The sequence below is a fragment of the Anabrus simplex genome, chromosome 11 (assembly GCF_040414725.1).
Source record: "Anabrus simplex isolate iqAnaSimp1 chromosome 11, ASM4041472v1, whole genome shotgun sequence".
NCBI classification, from domain to species: Eukaryota; Metazoa; Arthropoda; class Insecta; order Orthoptera; family Tettigoniidae; genus Anabrus; species Anabrus simplex.
The window spans coordinates 42,041,230-42,066,728 of record NC_090275.1 but is presented as its reverse complement, the minus strand read 5'-3'; the positions used below and the strand labels follow the sequence as shown (position 1 = coordinate 42,066,728).

The following is a 25,499-nucleotide window of genomic DNA, read 5'->3' as shown; positions in this document are numbered from 1 at the left end:
ATTCTGTACCACAAGGAGGCTAAAAAAATACAACTACAGTACTTATCTACATTGACTTATGGAGCTGTGATATGTCCAGTTACTAGAATGAATTGCCTCTTACGGCAGATAGAGGATACTGTGGATGTTATTCTACCGCCCCCACCCTCAGGGAGAATACAGCCTGAGCATATTATGTTTCAATACATTTGGTGTACGTATGTATGTATGTACACACCGTTTCTGGACGGGGTTGGGTATGAAGTGAGATGAAACCTCATAGCGAGTTTTTATGACCAGATACCCTTCTTGACGTCAACCTTATCAGAAGAGTTCATTAGATAAAATGAATGACGTGATAAATTATAGTAGGAAGAGAGAGGGTGAAACCCGGTTGCAGCACATAGCCTACTTCTGTCGAATAACACCAAAGGATCTGCTCAAGGGTTTATGTAATGAGAGTTGTTACTTGTAATTTTGTACCCATCTGATGGATGAATCACCATCAACAGCATCATACACCCTCACTCCATATGAGCACTGTGGAGAGGATTAGAATTTAGCCCAGGCTTTTGGCACACAATCTGGTAATTGGAAATTTCGTACTTCCCGGGCTAGGTCCAGGTGTTCCGCCCGGTTAGTTGGGTCCCTTAATCTTTGCTATCTTTTCTCATAAGCATTTTTAATATGGATCAAATCCTTGAGGAGATCCGATGTGGTGGCATCTTGGGTGCCTTGGTGGTACTGAACCCGTGGCCGGACTAATTCGTAGTCATTACACGGCAGGACCCGTTTCCAGCACGGTCCGCACATTTGGACGACGGTCCAGAACATTATTATTATTATTCTCCCAAAGCAAGATGCAAGACCGGTACTTGGCGGTAAATTACATCTGCTGAAAATGTGACCAGCACCATTGTCACACGTAGGCAAGTGGTCGGGATTTCTGGATATACGAATGATATACTTCCGTGCATTATTGACCTTATTATAGAGGTGAACAATTGCACGGTCAATGTCATTCTTATCATTTACTTCAAATATGTTTAATTTTTATTTATATGCCAAGAGAGTCTACTGTAACCTAACTTTAAGTTCTCCAAAGGAAAAGATAGCTCTTGAAAGCGAACCCAGGAAAGATAAAAAATGATCAGTTTATGATCAGAATCAAGTAAAATCAATTGGCCACAACTCCTTTTTCGCCCCACCACTGTTAAGTTGATTTACCCCCACCCCACCAAAAAAAAGAAGGTGTGTTTCTTTATGTTTAAAGGAGTGTTCACCAGTGTTCACGTCTGTTACCTTCAGTTTTGAGATATAAGTATCTCCATATAATTCACTTCATTTCACACACCCTTCCTGTTTAGTGAATTTTCCAAAAAAAAAAAAAAAAAAAAAAATACTTGTTTCCTGTTAGTAAAGGATCTTCTAAATACCAATTATCATGATTGTAACATCTTCAGTTTTTGAGATGTGTGTGTTATAAAAGGAATTCAACTCCTTTTCACCACGATCCCAAGATGATTTTCTCCCCAAAATGCATTTTTCTTTGTATTTCCTCATACAATGAATTCAATTAATTTTTCAATTCTTTCACCCCACCCCCCTTCATTGGATTTTCCAAAATCAAAGGAATACATGCTTCTTTACTTTTAAAGCAGATTCCAAATACCAATTTTCACGTCTGCAACATCTTTCGTTTTTGAGATAATAGTATCTTCAATACAAATGATTCAACTAATTTTCCAATTATCCCCCCCCCCCTTTAAGTGAATTCCCGAAACAAAAATATATGTATTTCTTTATTTTTAAAGGAGATTCCAAATACCAATTTTCACGCCTGTAACATCTTCAGTTTTTGAGATATCAGTATCCTAATAAAAAGAATTCAACCTCATTTTCAGTCACTTTTATCCCCACCTAAGTGGTTTTTCCAAAAACAAAAAATACATGTTTCTTTATTTTTAATAGAGATTAAACACACCATTTTTCGCTTCTGTAACATCTTGAGTTTTTGAGATATACTGTAGACATGCTCATTTTAAAATTTCACCCCATTTTTAGTTCCCCTTAAGTGGAGTTTCCAAAAACAAATCACCTGTGTTTCTTTACTTTTACAGCAGATTCCAAATACCAATTTTTACATCTGTAACATTTTCCATTTCTGAAATATACTGTAGATATAGTCTTTTTAAAAATTCACCCCATTTGTCATTCCTGTTCAACCCCCATTATTTGGATTTTCCAAAAACAAAAAATACGTATTTCTTTATTTTTAAAGGAGTTTCCAAATACTAATTTTCAGGTCTGTAATATCTTCAGTTTCTGAGATATAAGTATCCTCATTAAAGGCATTTAACCCCATTTTCACCTCTCCTAGTGGGGTTTTCCAAAAACAAAACAATATGTGTTTCTTTATTTTTAAAGGAGATTCAAAATACCGATACCAATTTTTACGTCTGTAAACTTTTAAAGTTTTGAGATAATATAGATATACTCATTTTAAAAATTTCTAAAAATTCACCCCATTTGTCCTGTTTAACCTCCATTAATTGGATTTTCCAAAAACAAAAAAAGGACTTGTTTCTTTATTTTTAAAGGAGATTCCAAATACCAATTTCAAGATCTGTAATATCTTCAATTTCTGAGATATAAGTATTCTCATTAAAGGCATTCAACCCCTTTTTCACCCGTCCTACGTGGGATTTTTCAAAAACAAAAAAATATGTGTTTCTTTATTTTTAAAAGAGATTCTAAATACCAATTTTTACATCTGTAAATTTTAAAAGTTTTGAGATAATATAGATACACTCATTTTAAAAATACATCCCCCTTTTCACCCCCTTAGCAACAGAATATCCAAAAATCCTCCCTTAGTGAGCACCTACATTGTAATATAAATGTATCCTCAAAATTTCATTTTTTTATGTGCAGTAGTTTTGGCTTGGCAATGATGAGTCAGTCAGTCATCAGTTAGGACATGTTCTTTTATGTATATAGATGAGATGTTCGAAGCTGTCAGTGGAGAGATGGCGTTGGATGACATTAGTGTATGAGAAGAGCCTTTAAAAGTAGGAAAAATCATAATATGAAGATAAAGGTGGAATTCAAGAGGTCAAATTGGGGCAAATATTCGTTTATGGAAAGGGGAATTGGGGATTGGAAGAATTTATGAAGGATGTTCTCTAACAGAAAACTCTTTTCTTTTTTTCTATGTAGATAATCTGACACAGCACAGTTCTCCAACAGATCACAATTATGAAGAAGGGAACATTTTCACCAACCCACTTCAGATAATGAGCCATTAAAGTTAGACAACTTGGCCTCGAGCAAATTGCATGAAGATTTTAAACTTACTCACCCCTTCAAAGCATGTAACTCACACCTGTTTTACTGTAAAAGTCAAAGTATGTTAAAAACATCAAGAGATGTGATACTTTATTATTAAACTTTTAGAAAACATAGTCCTCCTACTGATGCAAGATTTATGAAAACATAGTAACTTACCATTAAGACGGTTTTAAAACTTAAAATAAGAGTACCATATTTAACATTATAACACAGAAATAAAATGAATGTGTGCATGGGCGCCCGCAAGGGGGGGGGGGGGGGCAAGGGGGGCGCTTGCCCCCCCCCTGGAATTCTAAAGATGTTGATGTTCAATTGTTTAATATCATACCAGATTATTTAATAAACTGAAATTACTGACAGTCATCTAGCATATGTTATAACTGGAAGTTTCTGTAAACAATTTAATGTTGCTGACGTTATATTGGTTTTTATATTCAAGAAAATTGTTAATGTGCCCCCCCCTGGAAAAGATCCTGCGGGCGCCCATGATTATGTGTGTGTGTGTGTGTGTGTGTGTGCGTGCATGCGTGTGTGTGTTTGTGTGTGATTGAACATCAAAATCAGTGACATCATAATGAACTGTTGAACAGTTTTAGACTTTTACACTTCTCATCCAAGCACTTTTTAACACTACAATGTATCAATATACTGTAACTTAGAATTAGTCATCTAAAATTAGAAAAAGAAGTGTTTTTACATTATATGTTATTTTTAATAAAAGATCAAGGTTCTAAAGCAGCTGAAAATGTCCCATACATAGGGTCGAAACCAGTACTCAAATGTAAAATGTTTCAAGTACCTTATAATAAATAATAGTATTGATTATTTGGAAAGTCCAATCTTTATACTTGTGACCAGCAGAAGAATGGGCGTGTCATTCTACAGAAAGTGTTTGGAATCTACTGTTGTATTGTTGAGTGTGCTAAGCATGCTTATCCATATTTGAGAAGAGCTGTCAGCTATTGTTTATTTATTCAGCCATTTATCATTGTCATTGTTTTATATTTATATTCTGTGTTTCTATCTTTTTAATATCGTGTAGGTTTAGCATTCATATTTAGTGGGTTTATAATTTGCATGTAATTTTGTGTCATTATCTAGACCGCCAGTGCTTCAGTCATGCCAGCTTTACGCGGCGTGCTCTCGAGTGTCATGGAGGCATAACCTATATACTGTATTTATAAATCTGATGAGAAGAAGAGCCTCCGTGGCTCAGGCAGCAGCGTGCTGGTCTCTCACCGCTGGGTTCCATGATTCAAATCCCGGTCACACCATGTGAGATTTGTGCTGGACAAAGCAGGGACAGGAGAGGTTTTTCTCCGGGTACTCCAGTTTTTCCTGTCATTCCAGCTAACACTTTCCAATATCATTTTATTTCATCTGTCATTCATTAATAATTGCCCCAGAGGAGTGCGACAGGCTTCGGTGGCCGGCACAATTCCTATTCTCGCCACTAGATGGGGGCATCGTTCACTCCATTCCTGACCCAGATGAATGACTGGAAACAGGCTGTGGATTTTCATTTTGACCTGATGAGAAGGCCATAAATACTGTCTACGAGACCATGTTGTAAGACACACAAATACTTGGTGACCACCTTAAATTAACCACTTTAATCCTTGCTCATAAACTCATACGAAGAATGTGTAATTTAGTTAGTATATTTATATAATTGTGTCAAGGACCCCACATATGCTAAAGAAGGATCTGGGAAGGAGCAACAGATAGAGGAGACTGGGAGAAATATGAATAAAACAAAAAGACTAGAACAATTCCACATCTTCAGACACTGCCATCCTCAAATAGATAGACTCGCTCCTCATCAAATGTATATCTTTTCTCAGGCTCTGATGAACTATTTTCTGTTTTCCAGGTTCATCAAGAGAGTAGATATCAACACTCACTGAGGGGCCATCTTGACAGATTTTCAGTCTTGACATGGGAAGTGTAGGATAAGAAAAATGCCAGGTGAAAACAGTAAAAGGGAAGAGACAAAAAGATAATACAGCTGGTCAAAGACTAGTAACACAGGACAAACACAAAAGTAGAAAACCTGGAGACATTTGGAAGGGAGGCCAAGAATAAATTTCACTAAGGGATTAAACTCGAATCTCTTCCAGTCAGACAGTACGAGGACAATATGATCAGCACTGCAACTTGACTGACAAATGGAGGAAGTTCATATGATTCTCATTTGGACAGCAAACATGAGGTATGTGGAAATTAGAAATCTCCTCACTTAAATCCGCCACTGCTAGGTTTGACCTTCGGTCTTTCCTGTTGGTACACTAACCTCTTAATCATCAAGTCACTGCTATTCAGACATAATAATAACAACAGTTCACTTACTTAAATAATTTGGTTACTTTCTGAACTCCTTCTTCTGTTTGTAAGAGTTTATTCAATTCTTGTGTGGCGTTCTTCACATCATCATAACACTGGGTGCTGCTGGCATTCATCACAGATCCTACAACTTCAAAGTAACCTGAAAGTAACACATACTTTTAAGTTTTCTTTGCCATGTTGCATATAAATTTTCAGCATAGTATTACTCACTCGTATCAATTATGTTTGACATTTATTACTCTTATAGATATAGACTGTTATACCTTCTAGCCATTGAAAGAAAAGGCATCAATATTCATTTAGAATTGTAGTTTCAAGAAACCTATTTAAAATGAAATTAAAACATTGAAAATGAAATTGTGAAGGAGACAAAAGAAAAATATGTGGACAGAGAGATGAAGGTGATGTTGATTGCAGATGACATGGTGGTGTGGCCAGCAGAAAGGAAGTCCCTGTGATTCTCATTTGGACAGAAGTCTGAGTCAACCAGGACCTGTGGAAAGTGGAAATCTCCTCACTTAAATCCCTGCCACTGCTAGGTTGGATCTCAAAAAGACTCTGTCCTCATCAAACACAGGTTTCCCACAGACAGCTCATACAATTTATAGTTTTTTTGTTGAGAGTATAAATATGAAGTTATACTGTTGTAAATTACTGGACAACCGGGCTCGATAGCTGCAGTCGCTTAAGTGCGGCCAGTATCCAGTATTCGGGAGATAGTAGGTTCGAAGCCCACTGTCGGCAGCCCTGAAGATGGTTTTCCGTGGTTTCCCATTTTTACACCAGGCAAATGCCGGGGCTGTACCTTAATTAAGGCCACGGCTGCTTCCTTCCCCTTCTTAGGCCTTTCCTATCCCATCATCGCCATAAGACCTATCTGTGTCGGTGCGACGTAAAGCCATTGGCAAAAAAAAAAAAAAAAAAAAAAAAAAAAAATGACTGGACATACTGATCCCCAGACCTCACTCCTTGCGACTTCTTCCTGTGGGGATACATCAAGGACAAAGTTTATGTTATGTCACTGCAGGGCAACTCATTGCAGATGGATTTGACCTAACTGAAAGCTGGAAGCATGAGTGGTCAACAAAAACATTGGGAACAAGTGCCCACCATCTTGATCCCACAAAGAAGCCAAACGGTTTTGACCTACCAAGGAACCTCTGGTGCCGTATCAACAGGTTAAGGACTAGACATGGTCGTTGCAATTATTTCAGGTACAAGTGGGGTTGGATCAGTTCACCAATGTGCGATTATAACCTGGAAGAACAGACGATTGAACACCTGGTCCAACGATGTCCTCTTCATTCGTACCCTGGCACTCTTGATGATTTGTTTGCTCTCACACCTGGTTTATCTGAATGGCTGAGAAGGATGGACTTTAAAGTTTGATTCTGCCTTGTGTATATATATTGTATAAAATCACCATACGATTAAATAAATAAACCCACTACACTGGATGACCTTCAAGACAGGTTAACACGTGTGATCAACTCAGTGGATCGTGATATGCTGCAACGCATTTGGGAGGAATTGTCCTATCGCCTTGATGTGGTCCGTGCTGCTGGTGGTGGTCATATTGAAGACTTGTAGGACTAAACTTGAACATCAGTCAAACATGTGTGTCTTAGGTTTAATCTTGTACTACTGACTGTTGGGAAAATATAGCTTGGTGAAATTGGTTCAATCTTTATGAAAGACCCTGTATATTTTGTGACTTTGAAGCAAAGAGGTAAGTGAAACTTGTTTTAGATTTCCCCTAAAGAGTTATTATCAATTTAGTAAAATAAACATGGTTTTTAATTGATGCTTATTAAAATACATAAAATTTAAGCTGTCTAAAAATATTTTCATGGTGTGGGTTACTGTAGTCACGTCCTAGTTCGTGAACCATGGGCAACGGTTGAGTGGACTAGTAAGTGGTCCTGAGAGTCGGGATACCAGTTGCTATGGAATGGGAGTGGGCATCTCGGACATATTCTGAGTCATGGCCCTCCTTGTGCTCAGGCGGCTAGGACTATACAATTCACCGGTGGTCCATAACCTGTTAGAGGAGAGATCCTCACTTGGACTATGTGCAAGTAGGGTAGCATCCTGCTTCATGAATTTACCAAGCTCAGAACATTTTAAACAAGCCTCGGACCTATGGGAGTAATCGAGCCCCACTCCCATTTGACAGGCGAGGGACTCCTTGGAAACAACTTGACGAATGAAATGGAATTCGATGGGGAGCTATCAATATTAATGGGGCTTATGGATGAAAGAAAGTAGAACTGGCTGAGTCAGCAAAGAGGATGCACCTGGATGTGCTAGGAGTAAGTGATATTCGGGTAAGGGGAAATCATGAGGAAGAGACAGGAGGTTATAAAGTGTACTTGACGGGTGTTAGAAAGGGAAGGGCAGAGTCTGGGGTAGGGCTCTTCATCAGGAATACCATTGCACACAACATAGTTTCTGTTAGGCACATAAATGAGCGAATGATGTGGGTAGATTTGTCAATTGGAGGAATTAGGACTAGAATTGTGTCCGTGTATTCACAATGTGAGGGTGCAGATGAGGATGAAGTTGACAAGTTTTATGAAGCATTGAGTGACATCGTGGTCAGGGTCAACAGCAAGGATAGAATAGTGCTAATGAGCGATTTCAATGCGAGAGTTGGGAATAGAATTGAAGGATACGAAAGGGTTATTGGTAAATGTGGGGAAGATACGGAAGCTAATGGGAATGGGAAGCATTTGCTGGACTTCTGTGCTAGTATGCGTTTAGCAGTTACGAATACATTCTTCAAGCATAAGGCTATTCATCGCTACACATGGGAGGCTAGGGGTACCAGATCCATAATAGACTATATCTTAACTGACTTCGAATTCAGGAAATCTGTTAGGAATGTACGAGTTTTCCAGGGATTTTTCAATGATATGGACTACTATCTGATCTGTAGTGAACTAAGTATCTCTAGGCCTAGGGTAGAGAAAGTGAAATCTGTCTGCAAACGAATAAGGGTAGAAAATCTCCAGGATGAGGAAATTAGACAGAAGTACATGGATATGATTAGTGAGAAGTTTTGAACAGTGGACAGCGAGCAGGTTCAGGATATAGAAAGAGAATGGGTGGCATGCAGGGATGCTGTAGTAGAAACAGCAAGGGAATGCCTAGGAACGACTGTGTGTAAAGATGGGAAAAGGCGAACATCTTGGTGGAATGATGAAGTGAGAGCAGCTCTTAAATGTAAAAAGAAGGCATATCAGAAATGGCTCCAAATAAGGGCCGAGCCAGACAGGGATTTGTATGTGGATGAAAGAAACAGAGCGAAACAAATAGTTGTTGAATCCAAAAAGAAGTCATGGAAAGATTTTGGTAATAACCTGGAAAGGCTAGGTCAAGCAGCAGGGAAACCTTTCTGGACAGTAATAAAGAATGTTAGGAAGGGAGGGAAAAAGGAAATAAACAGTGTTTTGAGTAATTCAGGTGAACTCATAATAGATCCCAGGGAATCACTGGAGAGGTGGAGGCCTCAATGTAAAAGGAAATCATCCTGGTGGTGTTGCGAACAGCCAAGCTCATGGGGAGGAGGAAAATGATTTTGGTGAAATTATGCTTGAGGAAGTGGAAAGGATGGTAAATAAACTCCATTGTCATAAAGCAGCAGGAATAGATGAAACTAGACCTGAAATGGTGAAGTATAGTGGAAAGGCAGGGATGAAATGGCTTCATAGAGTAGTAAGATTAGCATGGAGTGTTGGTAAGGTACCTTCAGATTGGACAAAAGTAGTAATTGCACCTATCTATAAGCAAGGGAACATGAAGGATTGCAACAACTATCGAGGTATCTCACTGATTAGTATAGCAGGCAAAGTATTCACTGGCATTTTGGAACGGAGAGTGCAATCAGTCGTTGAGAGGAAGTTGGATGAAAACCTGTGTGGTTTCAGACCACAGAGAGGCTGTCAGGATCAGATTTACAGTATGCGCCAGGTAATTGAAAAATGCTTCGAGAGGAATAGGCAGTTGTGTTTATGTTTCGTAGATCTAGAGAAAGCATATGACAGGGTACCGAGGGAAAGGATGTTCGCTATACTGGGGGACTATGGAATTAAAGGTAGATTATTAAAATCAATCAAAGGCATTTATGTTGACAATTGGGCTTCAGTGAGAATTGATGGTAGAATGAGTTCTTGGTTCAGGGTACTTACAGGGGTTAGACAAGGCTGTAATCTTTCGCCTTTGCTGTTCGTAGTTTACATGGATCATCTGCTGAAAGGTATAAAATGGCAGGGAGGGGTTCAGTTAGGTGGAAATGTAGTAAGCAGTCTGGCCTATGCTGACGACTTGGTCTTAATGGCAGATTGTGCCGAAAGCCTGCAGTCTAATATCTTGGAACTTCAAAATAGGTGCAAGGAGTATGGTATGAAAATTAGCCTCTCGAAGACTAAATTGATGTCAGTAGGTAAGAAATTCAACAGAACTGAATGTCAGACTGGTAATACAAAGCTAGAACACGTCGATAATTTCTAAGTATTTAGGTTGTGTGTTCTCCCAGGATGGTAATATCGTAAGTGAGATTGAATCAAGGTGTCGTAAGGTTAATGCAGTGAGCTTGCAGTTGCGATCAACAGTGTTCTGTAAGAAGGAAGTCAGTTCCCAGATGAAACTATCTTTACATCGGTCTGTTTTCAGACCAACTTTGCTTTACGGGAACGAAAGCTGGGTGGACTCAGGATATCTTATTCATAAGTTAGAAGTAACAGACATGAAAGTAGCAAGAATGGTTGTTGGTACAAACAGGTGGAAACAATGGCAGGAGGGTACTCAGAATGAAGAGATAAAGGCTAATTTAGGAATGAACTCGATGGATGAAGCTGTACTCATAAACCGGCTTCAGTGGTAGGTCATGTGAGGCGAATGGAGGAGGATAGGTTACCTAGCAGAATAATGGACTCTGTTATAGAGGGTAAGAGAAGTAGAGATAGACCAAGACGACGATGGTTAGACTCAGTTTCTAACGATTTAAATATAAGATGTATAGAACTAAATGAGGCCACAACACTAGTTGCAAATCGAGAATTGTGGCGACGTTTAGTAAATTCACAGAGGCTTGCAGACTGAACGCTGAAAGGCATAACAGTCTATAATGATAATGTATGTATGTATGTATGTATGTAAAAATATTTTAGAACATATTTGTGAGTCTATTTTAGGCAGCTAAAATAACATTTAAGCCCCTAAAAATCCAAAGTCTAGTAATCACGATTGCATGTTTCTGTGGTGGTTGGAAGTGTAGTGTGTTGTCTAAATATGAACAGAAATGTGTTGGAACAAGCACAAACATTCAGTCTTCGAGCCAGAAGAATTAACTAGACGCGATTAAAATCCCCGATCCAGCCGGGAATCGAATTGGGGACCTTCTGAACCGAAGCCCTCAACGCTGACCATTAAGCCAAGGATTCGGACAAAATGAAATCATTATTGAATTTCATTGTTCCTATTAGTATTAACATTCAACTTTCGTAGTAGAACAAAGCAAAAATTATTGTTATTAGTTTCATTATTTCTATCAATTTTAACATTCAATTTTTGTAGTTTCAATCTTGCCGCCTGATGTTTAAGGTTGGACCGTCAGGTGCGCCGCAGTCAACATGTCTCGCAGTTTAGTACGGGAGAATACGGAAGTGTCCAGTATTGTCTATAGTGCATTTGTTTCAACTCACGTTCCGTTACTGTCTGATTAGTATTACTGTACTCAGAAACAGTGGCGAAGCGTGAACCAAGTAAAGGGGTAGACAGAGATTTCTTTTATTTAAACTGTTTTAATCATATTATTATATGGAATTTTGTTTTCGACGCATACATCTGTATTCAGTATTATATTAATGACTCTGAAAATAAGAAAAACCCTATAACAACCTATAACCCTACGTGCACTTACTTTATTTTTAAATTTAGACGAAATAGGCCGTGGGAGTTGTCAAATAACAACGTACTTTTAGAAAAAAATAGCAATATATTTCATTGTTATGTAGGTTTAATAAGAGAAATAAGAAATAAATAGTTGTTCGTACAAGTCACCTTAAACAATATTCTTGTAAATGAGTTTAATCCGCCTGTCCTTCATTTCGGCAAATATATCTATTACTCTCGTCTTGAAGTCAGGCGTCTTGCTAAGATTCCACAGAAATGTCTTCTCTATAGCTAGAGTTCCCAAGTTAGACGGTCTCTGGTTGGTCATCCAATTCCTTAAATACGTTTTAATTCATTTGAATGCACCCATAGCTCGTTCACTAGAAACTGACTTTAACGGAATATTCAGCATCAAGTTAAGCAATTTTTTCCGTATGCGTACTCTGGAGTACCTTATTAAGACTGGAAGCCAATAGTTATTGGGGTTATAATACCGCAACTAATATTGGCGGGCAAGAAAATGCACGTACTTGAAGGGTTTTGATGCTGCCATTCATTTATTAGGTGTAAGTTTACTATACTTCGTATTTAAAATTTATTAATTTATTTTTAGACGTGTCTTATAATAAAGTAAATTCAAATTAATAACATTAAAAGCATGTCTAAGATGGTAGCCAATAAGAGCACCTTTTATAAGAGAGATCCAAATACTAGCCAATGAGACCAAGAAGAGACGCTGGTAAATCTGTCTACTGGGCGGAGACATCTCGCTATAGGAAAGTCATAGTTCCACAGTCAGCACCTACAGATAGCGTTAGTGTTGCTCTACCTGAAAGCTTTGAAAATCAAAGGGAAAATACACAGAATGGACAGCGTCTACTTTCGCCTACGTGCTTCGTGCAACGCGAGCCTTAGCATTGCCGAAGTGAGACGAAAATAAGTAAAGCGGGGAATACAATAATGTCACGAATCTGGAAATATCTAATGTTCTAAAAAGTAATTGAATAACTAGACAATATTTCTTTCAAAAAATGTTAAGGGTACACGCTGTCTACCCTGTCTCCCCTGACGCTTCGCCCCTGCTCAGAAAGTGCAGATGCATCACCCACCTGTAAAGTCAGTCTGTGCTAACACTGGTGCACTTGAAGCCACAGCAGCATGTACGAGATGAGGGTACTTGAGTCTCATCCAGGCTGCTAGGTTACCTGCATAAGATCCTCCAAATACAATCCACTTTGTATCTTCTAATTCAAACTGTTTGTTCATGAGTTGTATGAAATATGCCAGATCAGCCAAAGCTTGCTCAGATGTTAGGAAACGCAGATTCTTAGTAGAGAGATCCCTGGAATTTAAGAATATTCAGCATTAAGTTGAAAACTACGAATATATTAATAGCCAACCTGGGAAAGGATTAGAAAGTATTTGATGTGATAAGTGAGGTAATAAAATGCAAAAGCAAAGTCATTTCCATACAGGCCATGAAGGCCCTTGGAATGGTGAAAGGGAAAGGCTTTAGCTATCCCTAACCTCTGCACTTAGTGGGGTAGAGTGGTTAGTTCCACACACAGACGACCTCAAGCTCAATAAAACTGCGGCTGATATACCCATAGAATGCTAAAGGAAGGTTTTGGGGACCAAGCTTTAAGCCAAGTGATGGTTAAAGACCAGATCTACCGTTTACTTACTGGTAAAGGTTAAGGGAACTTACCCGCTGTGTAAAAAATATTTGCACTCGATAATTTCTGCGTACGTACTCAGCTGAAGTGTAAATTAACGGACACTTTGAGGGTCAGGTAAAACTTTAACTAATAGTTGTTTCCAAGCCAAACCCCACGGCACTTAACGCCCTTGAAAGGGCCTTGGCCTGCCCAGCGACCGCCGCTCAGCCCGAAGGCCTGCAGATTACGAGGGGTTGTGTGGTCGTCAGCACGACGCATCCTCTTGGCCGTTATTCTGGGCTTTCGAGACCGGGGCCGCCATCTCACCGTCAGATAGCTCCTCAGTTCTAATCACATAGGCTGAGTGGACCTCAAACCAGCCCTCAGGTCGAGAGAAAAATCCCTGACCTTGCCGGGAATCAAACCCGGGGCCTTCGGGCGAGAGGCAGGCATGTTACCCCTACACCATGGGGCCGGCAATAGTTGTTTCCAGAGGGCTGAAATTTGTTCGCTTATTCTACATTGCACACAATCTAGCTCAGCTCACTAAGTAGATGGAAACAAGGCAGATCAACACTCATTCGTACTGTATGAAACAAATGAATATTTTGCAGGTGGTAAATTTCTTGTTATAGAACTACAAAAGTTGTGGGATTCCAGAATGCATCATCATCATCATAATGCTATTGTTATAGTTTTATAATTTTATTACTTATTAAATTTGAGTAGTTTTTGTCGTTACATTGTGATGATGATGATAATAATAATAATAATAATAATATTAATAATAATAATAATAATAACAATAACAATACCGTTTTTGAGAATATATAGCGCATAATTGAATCATACGTATCTACGGGCTTATACTGAATAAGGTATTTTTACAGTATATACTAAAACCTCGTATTTTACAGCATGGCAGTGTTCATATAGAATGCAGGCGAATGATGTTGTTGATGGTGAATTCTTCCGCCGGATCAGACCCCTTGGTGTCACTCGAAACGAGTGATCCCTTGGTGTCACTCTTGCTGGAATGAAATATGACAGGAAAAACCGGAGTACCCGGAGAAAAACCTGTCCCGCCTCCTCTTTGTCCAGCACAAATCTCACATGGAGTGACCGGGATTTGAACCACGGTATCCAGCGGTGAGAGGCCGGCGCACTGCCGCCTGAAGCATGGAGGTGTAAAAGCCATACGATCAATAAATAAATAAATAAATAAATAAATAAATAAATAAATAAATAAAATATAAATAAATAAATAAATAAATAAATAAATAAATAAATAAATAAAACACCTGAAACAATAAATGAGAAATAATGATTTATCAATACGGTAGAATATTCATAAGCACCGAAGAGAACCACAACTTTCTAACACGTATGGAAACTTCCCGAACTAAAACCCTGTCTAATGATAATGAACCAAAAGCAATCGCCTTTGGTACGAATAGACAGTCCCGCTACACAGGTAAACCAGATAGTTTGCCGACACGTTAGGAGTTTGGACTGAAAATCTACTTCTGCAAAGCACCTGTTACTTTAGACGACCCAACTTAGTCGTATGCATCTGAAGCACGCGGTACAAACAGAGGATTATTAAAATGTTAGATGAGTGAATACATGTTACAGAAAGTAGTATTCTACGTACGGAGTGGGATGGCTGTCACCATAGTAGCGATGTTCCAGCTCAAAAGCAATAGCCCCATGTGCCTCGGCTAGATCCACCATCTGTCCTCCCTGCACCCAAGAAGCGGATGCTGGCCCTTCTCCGCTGATGAAGAGAAAAGCAGGTCCTCCAGGTTTGTAGTAAGTATTACTTGCGAAGTAAAGCTGTGAACAGAAGGAAAATGAGAATTCAAGTTTCAAATAAGCTTGAGACATCGTGGTCAACACTCCTTCGACAATAGTCCGTGTGAAGTTCATCTTATCTATAAAAATAAAATTGCAATTTCATCTGAACACTTTACTAAGTAGCCACCATTTTCTTTTACGACTGTTAGTTGAATGGACTTAGAAATCCATGTGCGTTTATGGTAATTGTTGCCTTATACAAGAGGAACGTATTATTTAACTAAAGTATAACTCCATCTCCAACAATGAATATAAGGACTTAAAAACCGATTCGTGAACTACATTCTTCCTGCGCGGAGTGATATATTTGCGTGCACTGCGCAGCTTAGCATCGTAGCGAAAGCGCGCTAAGCTTCGAGGTAATCTGCAACCAATAACTGAACAAGACAGCAGCGTCACCAGGTTTTCGGTCGAATTCCTTCGGAATCGTGAATAGGGTGAAGGGAGTGAGTGAATAAATGCTTTATGATCTGATTTGAAGATGATCTAGATTTTACTGCCCCGCCAAACCTAACTCACGAAAACCTTTCGATTACTGGTTAAATGATTTCAATTCAATTAAGAATTAGTGAAGTCATATTGTAGTTTGTACTTTTTTTTTTTACAATTTGTTTTACGTCGCATCGACAAATGGGATAGGTGACGATGGGATAGGAAAGATCGAAGAGTGGGAAAGAAGCGCCCGTGGCCTTGATTTTAAGGTACCGCTTCAGCATTCACCTGTTGTGAAAATGGGAAACCACGGATAACCACCTTAAGGGCTGCCAACAATGGGATTCAAACCCATTATCTCCCGAATGCAAGCTGACCACTATGTGACTTAAATCGCGTAGCCACTCGCTCGGTTTGTATTTATATATTTTTTAAACGTTTCTTTCTTATGTGAGTAATTCATATTACAACTTATTATTAAATTGATGTTTATAAGAGGTAGGTTAAATGAGTTCTCATTTTACGTAATTGTCAGAGCCATGCCCTTTGAATCTCTTTTTTTCTTGTTGGGTACGTCCGGCTCCATGGCTAAATGGTTAGCGTGCTGGCCTTTGGTCACAGGGGTCCAGAGTTCGATTCCCGGCATTTTTTACAATTTGTTTTACGTCGCATCGACACATGGGATAGGTGACGATGGGATAGGAAAGATCGAGGAGTGGGAAAGAAGCGACCGTGGCCTTGATTTTAAGGTACCGCTTCAGCATTCACCTGTTGTGAAAATGGGAAACCACGGATAACAACCTTAAGGTGAGTTATAATTCACCCGCTTGCCGCGCGCATCCGTCAGTCTGGCAGTCTCGTTTAGTGTCTGAAGAGATAAGGACCAGCCTGTCGCTCGCAGCATGTTTCTCAGCGTTACAGGTCTAATGCACCCCTTGTAACCATCATTGATTAATTTCGCTGGCGGGCTGGGTGTATGTGTCGTCTTCATCATCATTTAATCCTCATTACGAAGCGCAGGTCGCCTAGGGGAGTCAGATGAAAAGACCTGCACCTGGCGAGCCGAACATGTCCTCGGACACTCGCGGCACTAAAAGCCATACGCCATTTCATTTCATTTCTTTGCTGGGTGGTGCTTCCAGTACGTTCCACAAATTCCTGATGCTGCGATAAGAATCCCTTTTCGATGCAGTGGCCGTATCTCAGCTACCCTGAACATAAATTCCAAATTTTCGAGAAATTCTGTTCAGCCGTTTTGCCCAGCATGCCACCACAAACAAACACATAAATTCTACCGACACACGAAAATGGTCGATGTTGTTGACGAGTAAACAAAGAAACTCAAATGGTAGAGCGCTAATTTTGGTTCTTTTCACTCAAAATTTGTGATACCTATACATATAGACCTTAAACTTTAGGGCGAATGACCTAGATGTTAAGCCCTTTTACACAACAAGCATCATCATCATCATCATCATCATCATAAACTTTGCACATGGGTAACAAATCTTTTACAGTGGTTTATACCAGGTGGCTCAAGAGCGCCGTACTTTCTACTTACAAATGCCCCGCATGCAGAAATGATGAATGGGATATCTACCAACTGATTTTGACAGGGACACTGCTGCCAGTGGGTAGGTTACGTCAGAATATGAAGAGATGAGGACCAGCCTGTCGCTCGCAGCATGTTTCTCAGCGTTACAGGTCTAATGCACCCCTTGCAATAGTAAACATCGTTTTCCAATGCATATTTCTGGGCTGTTGTATGGTACAGCCGCACTATATTTACTGTCAGCATATCGGCAATTGATAGTGTGTTCAGCAGCGACAAATACACAGACATTATTTTAATCTGGACAACCTGGTCGGAATGCAGCCGAAGCTCCAAACAGACGTAGGTCCACACACGTATTTCACCGAACAGTATTAGTTTTTGTTCCATACAAGCAACTCTATTATCGAGTGGAATGTCTACACGTGTATAAATTAATAAGTTATTAAATTTCCTTTGCTGCATCGTTGGCGTGTTTACAAACAGTAGCGTTGATTAGGGGGTGGGGCGAGGAGGAACAGTGGCACCCTCCCCCAAGTTTTTGGAGTAAACATTACATTTTTTCCACTTTAGCCAGCTGGAACTAGGAATTATTAAATAAAAGCTTTTGTACAAGCCTTGTTGTCTTACCTGCTAATTATTTCCTTTATTTTTCAATTATTAACATAATTATTGGTGGAAATACGCACAAAATGCCGTTCGCCACGGCTAACCGATTTGTATAGCGCTGCGGCAAGTAGTGGAGACTTTGCATGTGCTGTGAGGAAGGGTAGTAAGGGTACATATTTTTTTGACAAGGTCGTGGACACTGAGTTATAATTCACCCGCTTGCCACGCGCATCCGCCAGTCTGGTAGTCTCGTTTAGTGTCTGTTAGTTTCTTAGCGTGTATTCAAATACTAAATGATTTGAATTGCGTAATCATGCCGTACTTCTGTTTAATTGTACCGGGTGAGCAGGCCGTGGGGTTAGGGGCGCGCAGCTGTGAGCTTGCACCCGGGAGATAATGGTTCAGAATCCTACTGTCGGCAGACCTGAAGATGGTTTTCCGTGGTTTCCCATGTTCACACCAGGCAAGTGCTAGGGCTGTACCTTGATTAAGGCCACGGCCTCTTCCTTTCCACGCGTAGCCCTTTCCTGTCTCATCGTCGCGATAAGTCATATCTGTGTCGGTGCGATGTAAAGTCAGTTCTTATTCTTCTTAATGTGCTTACCCTCCAGAGTTAGTTTTTCCCTTGGACTCAGGGTGGGATCCCACCTCTACTGCCTCAAGGTCAGTGTCCCGGAGGGTGAGATATTGGGTCGGTGTACAGTTGGGGAGGATGACCAGTACCTCACCCAGGCGGCCTCACCTGCTGTGCTGAACAGGGGCCTTGGTGGGGGGATGGGAAATTTGGAAGGGTTAGACAACTAAGAGGGAAGGAAGCGGCCGTGGCCTTAAGTTAGGGACCATCCCGGCATTTGCCTGGAGGAGAAGTGGGAAACCACGGAAAACCACTACGAGGAGGGCTGAGGTGGCAATCGAACCCACCTGTACCCAGTCGACCTCCCGAGGTTTAGTAGACCCCGCTCCAGCCCTCGTACCACTTTTCAAAACATCATTGCAGAGCCGGGAATCGAACCAGGGCCTCCGGGGGTGGCAGCTTATCACACTAACCACTACACCACAGAAGCGGACGTAAAGCCAATTGTAAAATAAGTTCGATTGTAATTGTAATTTCAACGGGAGATAATACCAACGTTCCTTTCACTGGGCTAAATTATTTGTTTTGTGTTATGTTATTTATTAAGTAAACCTATTTAACCTGCCCCGTGGTTTGTTTGTGAGACCTGGTGAAAATTTTAGTATAAAGCATTTAATCAAAATCTCAAAAAGGTATTATTACAAATAAACCACGGGGCAGGTTAATTACATTTACATAATAAATAACATAACACAAACGAAAGAATTTAGTCCGGTGAAAGTAAAGTTGGTATTATCTTCCATTGAAATTGCAATTAAATATTTTTTACAATTGACTTTACGTCGCAGCGACACAGATAGGACTTATGGCAACGATGAAACAGGAAAGGGCTACACGTGGAAAGGGAGAGGCCGTGGCCTTAATTAAGGTACAGCCTCAGCACTTGCCTGGTGTGAAAGTGGGAGACCACGGAAATCCATCTTCAGGGCTGCCGACAGTGGGATTCGAAACCACTATCTCTCGGGTGCAAGCTCACATATGCGCGTCCCTAACCACACGGTCAGCTCGCCCGGTACAATTAAATAGAAGTACGGCACGATTATGCAGTTAAAAACCATTTAGTATTTGAATACGCACTAAGAAACTAATAGGCACTAACAGAGAGTGCCAGACTGATGAATGCGCGCGGCAAGCGGGTGAATTATAACTCAGTGTCCACGACCTTGTCAAAATATATGTACCCTTACTACCCTTCCTCACAGCACATGCTAAGTCTCCACTATTTGCCGTAGCGCTATACAAATCGGTTAGCCGCAACGAACGGCATTTTGTGCGTATTTCCACCAATAATTATGTTAATAATTAAAAAATAAAGGCAATAATTAGCAGATAAGACAACAAGGCTTGTACAAAAGCTTTTATTTAATAATTCCTAGTTGCAGCTGGCTAAAGTGGAAAAAATGTAATGTTTACTCCAAAAACTTGGGGGAGGGTGCCACTGTTCCTCCTCGTCCCACCCCCTAATCAACGCTACTGTTTGTAAACACGCCAACGATGCAGCAAAGGAAATTTAATAACTTATTAATTTATACACGTGTAGACATTCCACTCGATAATAGAGTTGCTTGTATGGAACAAAAACTAATACTGTTCGGTGAAATACGTGTGTGGACCTACGTCTGTTTAGAGCTTCGGCTGCATTCCGACCAGGTTGTCCAGATTAAAATAATGTCTGTGTATTTGTCGCTGCTGAACACACTATCAATTGCCGATATGCTGACGGTAAATATAGTGCGGCTGTACCATACAACAGCCCAGAAATATGCATTGGAAAACGATGTTTACTATTGCAAGGGGTGCATTAGACCTGTAACGCTGAGAAACATGCTGCGAGCGACAGGCTGGTCCTCATCTCTTCATATTCTGACGTAACCTACCCGCTGGCAGTAGTGCCCCTGTCAAAATCAGTTGGTACACATTCCATTCATCATTTCTGCATGCGGGACATTTGTAGGTAGAAAGTACGGCGTTCGGGAGCCACCTGGTATATATCAATCTGTCATACTAATTAATTTTGGATCACTGTTAATTAATTAAAGCGCCAGGCTATATATTATTTGATTAGCGTACAGTAAAGTAGAATTATTAAGGGGACCAAAATAGTAAGCGTCAAATTTCTCCGATAATGTTACTTGTATTGACAAACTGTTGCTTGGCTAGAAGCAACTCGTGTAGAAATTCCTTATCGTCTGGAATCTAACCAATAGTCTGGTTATAGGCTGTCAGGTGGCAGATTCCATCGAGCAAGTGGCTGTGCGGTTTGGGTCACGTAACTATCAGCTTGCGTTTGGGATTCAAACTCCACTGTCGTATAAACAACATGTACTGTCGGCAGTCCTGAAGATGATTTTCCGAGGTTTCCTATTTTCATATCAGGCAAATGCTGGGGCTATACCTTAATTTAGGTCACGTTCACTTCCTTCTCACTCCTAGCCCTCTCCTATCCCATCGTCGCCAGAAGACCTGTCTATGTCAGTGCGATGTAAAGCAGATTGTAAAAAATAACAAAAAAAATAAAAATTGCGCATTCGCACAAATTAGGGTGAAAACACATGTTAAGTATCGATATCGAGTACGGGTTTTATTCGATCTATTATTACTGATGTTAGCGGACACAGAACTGCCTGGCGGAATTCCTTTCTGCAGAGGTTCTCATAGTAACGTAGAGATGACGCTACTGACCTAGTATACATAGACGAGCACTGGTTGCCATGGTTACAATGCTGTTAGGAAATTGATGACGCTAATTCCAGATGGACCTCAGCCAAAAATCGTATTCATGTTATCTGCAGTGATCTTCAACTTACAAGTGATTTATGTCTCCATGCCGCGTTCGAAGTAAGTTGTGGTATCACATACCTGTTTCCATGTTACGTTTGAAGTAGGATCATAATGGTCTAGCTTCTGGTCCATCCAACCCCTTATCACTTCACCGGCATCGCGCCGTGGTGTTGGGGGTCGCAGATCCCAGCGCCTGAAGAAAGAACCAGGTGGACGGCGGACTGCAGATACAGCGCCGAAAAGAGCCGCGGCCAGAAAAAGTAACCTGATTCCCCACACCATCATCCTGATACAAGTGTGTTGTGCACCTCATTGTGGTTCGTTATATAGACTACGTGAAGAGCACTTCAGATAAGGATTTCATGATCACCTGTCTTTTCAATCTTATCTTCCCATCACCAATAAATCGCCCTTGGTATTGACCATCATTAACTAATCAGTGAACAGTAAGCATGAACGTATGATGAACATTGGTCTGCCCTAGAATAAAGGCTGTGAGGATTCGTCGTCCTGACCATACGTCACTCTTAATCTGCAGGCTTTCGAGCTCAGCAGCAGCCGCTTGGAAGGCCAAGATCCAGCAGGGCTGTAGTGCCATGAGGTGGGGGGGTTCCTATTCCGAGATAAAGTCAAAGTTATTTACTAAACGCGATACCTTGTCGATGCAACCATAATCCCCTGTCTTCAGCTTCATGTTTCATCTCATGGTAGGTGGTATATCTCTTTCGCTGCGGAAGTAGACTTTTGTCGACTTGCTTCCCTATAGCATTCGCTGCGGTAATCGACTTTTGTCGACTCGGTAATTTCCTGCTATATTTTCCGCGCGCTTCTTTAATAAAGGCGCATTTAATAACACAAACATCTATAGTCATGTATTGACGATGTGCTAAGAATTGTTTGAAAACGCTGCCGCCTATACTGGACCTATGTTTGTTATCTTTCACCCGCCCGCCCGCCAACTTTCCAGTCAGCTGTCTGGCCGATAGCAGGCTTCACTCAGCAGCTATGAGCGCGCGCAACATTAGGAATGACAGTGAAGCAATCTTCAATCTTTTAGTGGCCGATTCTGATTCAGACTGTCCAGAAAATTTGGACAACGAAACAAGTGATGAAGTGCATAGTGATTGTTCAGAAGATAGTGCCAACGAGGAAGATCTTCGTTTTGTATCGGACTGGCGGGATATTAGTGATGGCATTGAAACTGCACTAATGAATGGAAGAATATTGTACAATAAGCTTCAAAAAAGGGCAATTAATACTCCTGACTTCAGAAATTCTGTCATAATGGGACTTCTACGAGAGTATCACCGCAGTTCGCTGGCGAAACGAGGAAGACTTTCTGATTACATACCTTAAACGCGCGTGACGGAGAGGCACTTACTTTTGGAGCACCAGGACAAGAGTCACAAACCTAATTGTGTTGTTTGTTCCATATTACCAGCAAAATGTTCAAAGAAAGGAAAGGGACAGTGCAAGAGAAAACAGACAGATTTTTTTTGTAAGAATAGCCCAGGACAGCCTGCAATGTGTCCAGTTCCAAGTTCGGAGATGCATCACAGTAACGTGTGTTTCAAGGTCAAATGTCACTGCTAAACTGCCAAAGTTGAGTTAAAAAAATGGTGCAGTGGTTTTCTATATATCACTCTCCTTTAAAGAACACAGTTTCAGTTCATTTGGAAATACGAAAAAAATTACATTTTTCTGTAAGTGTCCTATTTCAAAATAGCGCAGCGAAAGAGATATATAAGATTCAGCATCAGATCGTGGAGGTACTTGGTTCTTGATTTTCCGCCCTTTCCTTTTTTTTTGCTATTTGCTTTACGTCGCAAGAACGCGGATATGTCTTATGGCGACGATGGGATAGGAAAGGCCTAGGACGTTGAAGGAAGCGGCCGTGGCCTTAATTAAGGGACAGCCCCGGCATTTGCCTGGTGTGAAAATGGGAAACCACAGAAAACCATATTCAGGGGTGCCGACAGTGGGGCTCGAACCCACTATCTCCCGATTACTGGATACTGGCCGCACTTAAGCGACTGCAGATATCGAGCTCGGTCCGCCCTTTCTTTCCCAGAATTTTTCCCTCGGTAATGTTGGTGACGAAGCTGTTATGTCTCAGGGTGTGCCCAAGGATGTTGGCAGTCATTTTCCTTACCACCGTGATTAGTCCTCTCTTGCCTTTGATTTATAACGTGCTCCTATTTTTTCTACTATTCTACGTGATTCTACGTCTGCTACGGCTCGACATCCTGCTACTAACCTCTGTGTGTGTGCTCTCTTCGCCCGTCCAGCTGGTACTGTTCGCACTGCTGCCCTCCCTCCTTTCCTCCCCTATCACCTCGCTGCGCAATGTGTACCTTCTGCTCTCGTCTTTTCTGGACGTTTCCATCGTAATATAAATAAGGCCTGCTCTGGGCTCTATCGGCGAGTTGGATGAAGAAGACGATTTGTGTGGAGGGAGGACTTTCTTTTATTTGCGCTAGCGGCTGGTCCGTGTGCAATGTTTTAAAATGGTGTTTGTTGTTCATGATTGAAGCTCAAGGACTGCTGGACGGGTGAGCGAACTTTGAATCTATATTCTCTTCTCATACTTAATATTTTCTCTTTAAAACTCTTCTCCCTTATTCAACATGCCGTACTGGCTGCTAAAGAATGTTCACGCTACCAAATGTCACTAGTCAGAGCTGCGGCCATTGGTGTTTGTCATGGAACTACACTACGGTTTTTTCCAAATTTTGTTTTCTACTACGTCTAAATCACAGTGATATGAACCATTGGATACTAAAAGACTTGGTGAACAAACGCAAGAATAGGACTAACTGTATTGATATTAACGCCTAGCTTCTGTTCGAGTTTCATGATTATATTAAAACTTGTAGGTTCTATCTTTCCTAATCCCTTTTGCCAGCCCTAGGTACTGTTCTCTTCCTCGTCCTTTCTTTTCCCCCACGCTCCTGTCCTGGGGTTCTCTTTTCTTTTCCTTTGCGATTGTACAGTGGCCTATATGCTTGCTTTTTATTTGTACTTACCTCGGGTCCCTTTGGAAAATGGACACAGTAAAATGCTTCCTTGTGCGTTCTGCTAAATCGCTTTACTTTGAATCTGAAATCTGAGTACTTGTTTTGGGCGATATACTTATGGATTTTGTGGAGAGTCGCAATCCTTTTCGTGGCATGCCATACTTTGATGGACTGCTATTTGTTTATGATACCACGTTAGTCGGACTAGTGTCTAAGTTCATGACTTGGTTGTGTTCTCTAATGATCCCTGATTATTAGCGTGTGTATTACAATTTTGGCTGTGTTTCATAGTTTTCATTAATTGGTTTATTGACTTGCCATCTCCGTACTGCTATATTTCGATTATTCTCATGGTCACACACCCACACAGATACCACGATACCATATAGTAACAACGTTCCAGATTTCATTCGGGTCGCTTTCATTTGATCTTTTCCGTCCAACTAATCCACAGCACTCGTCTCCAGATCCACATTTCAAAAGCTTCCAACAGTTAACTATCTTGTTTACTTAATGTCTAGAATTCACAAATGTATAACAACACGCTCCAGACAGATCTCCTAAAGCTTTTTCTGAAGTGGATATCCAGGTGCTTACTTGCCAGCAATTTCCTTTTGTTGATGAACGCTTGTTTTGCCATTGCTGTTCTACTCTTGATATCCATGCCACTTCTGCTGTCTTGTGTAATAATACTTCGAAGATAGGAGAGTTTTGTGACCTGTTCCATCTTCTTGTTCGGAAGCTAGTTCAGGATATTTGCTAAAAACTAACACCTTTGTTTTGTTAGCACCAATTTTCATACGCAAATCAGCTAGAGCAGACGATAGCACTTGACAGTTCCTTTCCTAAGTCGGCGACTTCTAAGAGAGAGATTTATTAAAGAAATAAATCGTCCGTCCTCCATAGAGGGTGACCATTTGGATCCGGAATACAGTTTCTATTTCAATGAAGTTTAAAGACATCAACATTTGAAAATTTAATCGTTAATGCTGTTATCTTCTTTTTTCCAGGGTTAGTGGGGGGAGGAATGTAAATCACGTTCTCAGGTAGAGATGGAAATGAATGATTTGCAGAGAGTCCCTCAGTATCTGTATTACCGTACTATTTTTTCTAACTCGTAGAATGGAACTTTCAAATTTTGTAGGAAGTTCGATGTCTGACAAGGGAGAGTGCCTCTTGCTCCGAATAGCAGGCCTCTGACAATCCACCGATCGACAGGAATTTTATACTTAGATAAAGGTAAGGCAAGCACGGAACATAAATAGCTTGCTTTTCTAGGTCCACATCCCGAGCCTGATCAAGGTCTCTTTCAAAGCGAATGGTGGGATCTAAGACATTGCTTTAATGTCCTCTCTGTTGATGGCTACGATGTCCGCCCTCCGATTAGA

At 40.6% G+C, this 25,499-nt stretch overlaps 1 protein-coding gene across 1 annotated transcript in view; it reads right to left on the bottom strand.

Moving 5' to 3' along the window:
• LOC136883580 (putative serine protease K12H4.7) overlaps nt 1-21,377 on the bottom strand; it is a 35,938-nt gene extending 14,561 nt beyond the window's left edge. Inside the window, exons 1-4 of the mRNA XM_068229650.1 lie at nt 21,173-21,377; nt 14,884-15,065; nt 12,681-12,913; nt 5,680-5,815 (exon numbers count right to left, since the gene is read on the bottom strand). Of these exons, the coding sequence (XP_068085751.1) occupies nt 5,680-5,815; nt 12,681-12,913; nt 14,884-15,065; nt 21,173-21,376 (755 nt within the window). The 5' untranslated portion in view covers nt 21,377. The remainder of the gene's footprint in view (nt 1-5,679; nt 5,816-12,680; nt 12,914-14,883; nt 15,066-21,172) is intronic.
• Between the last annotated feature and the right edge of the window lie 4,122 nt (nt 21,378-25,499).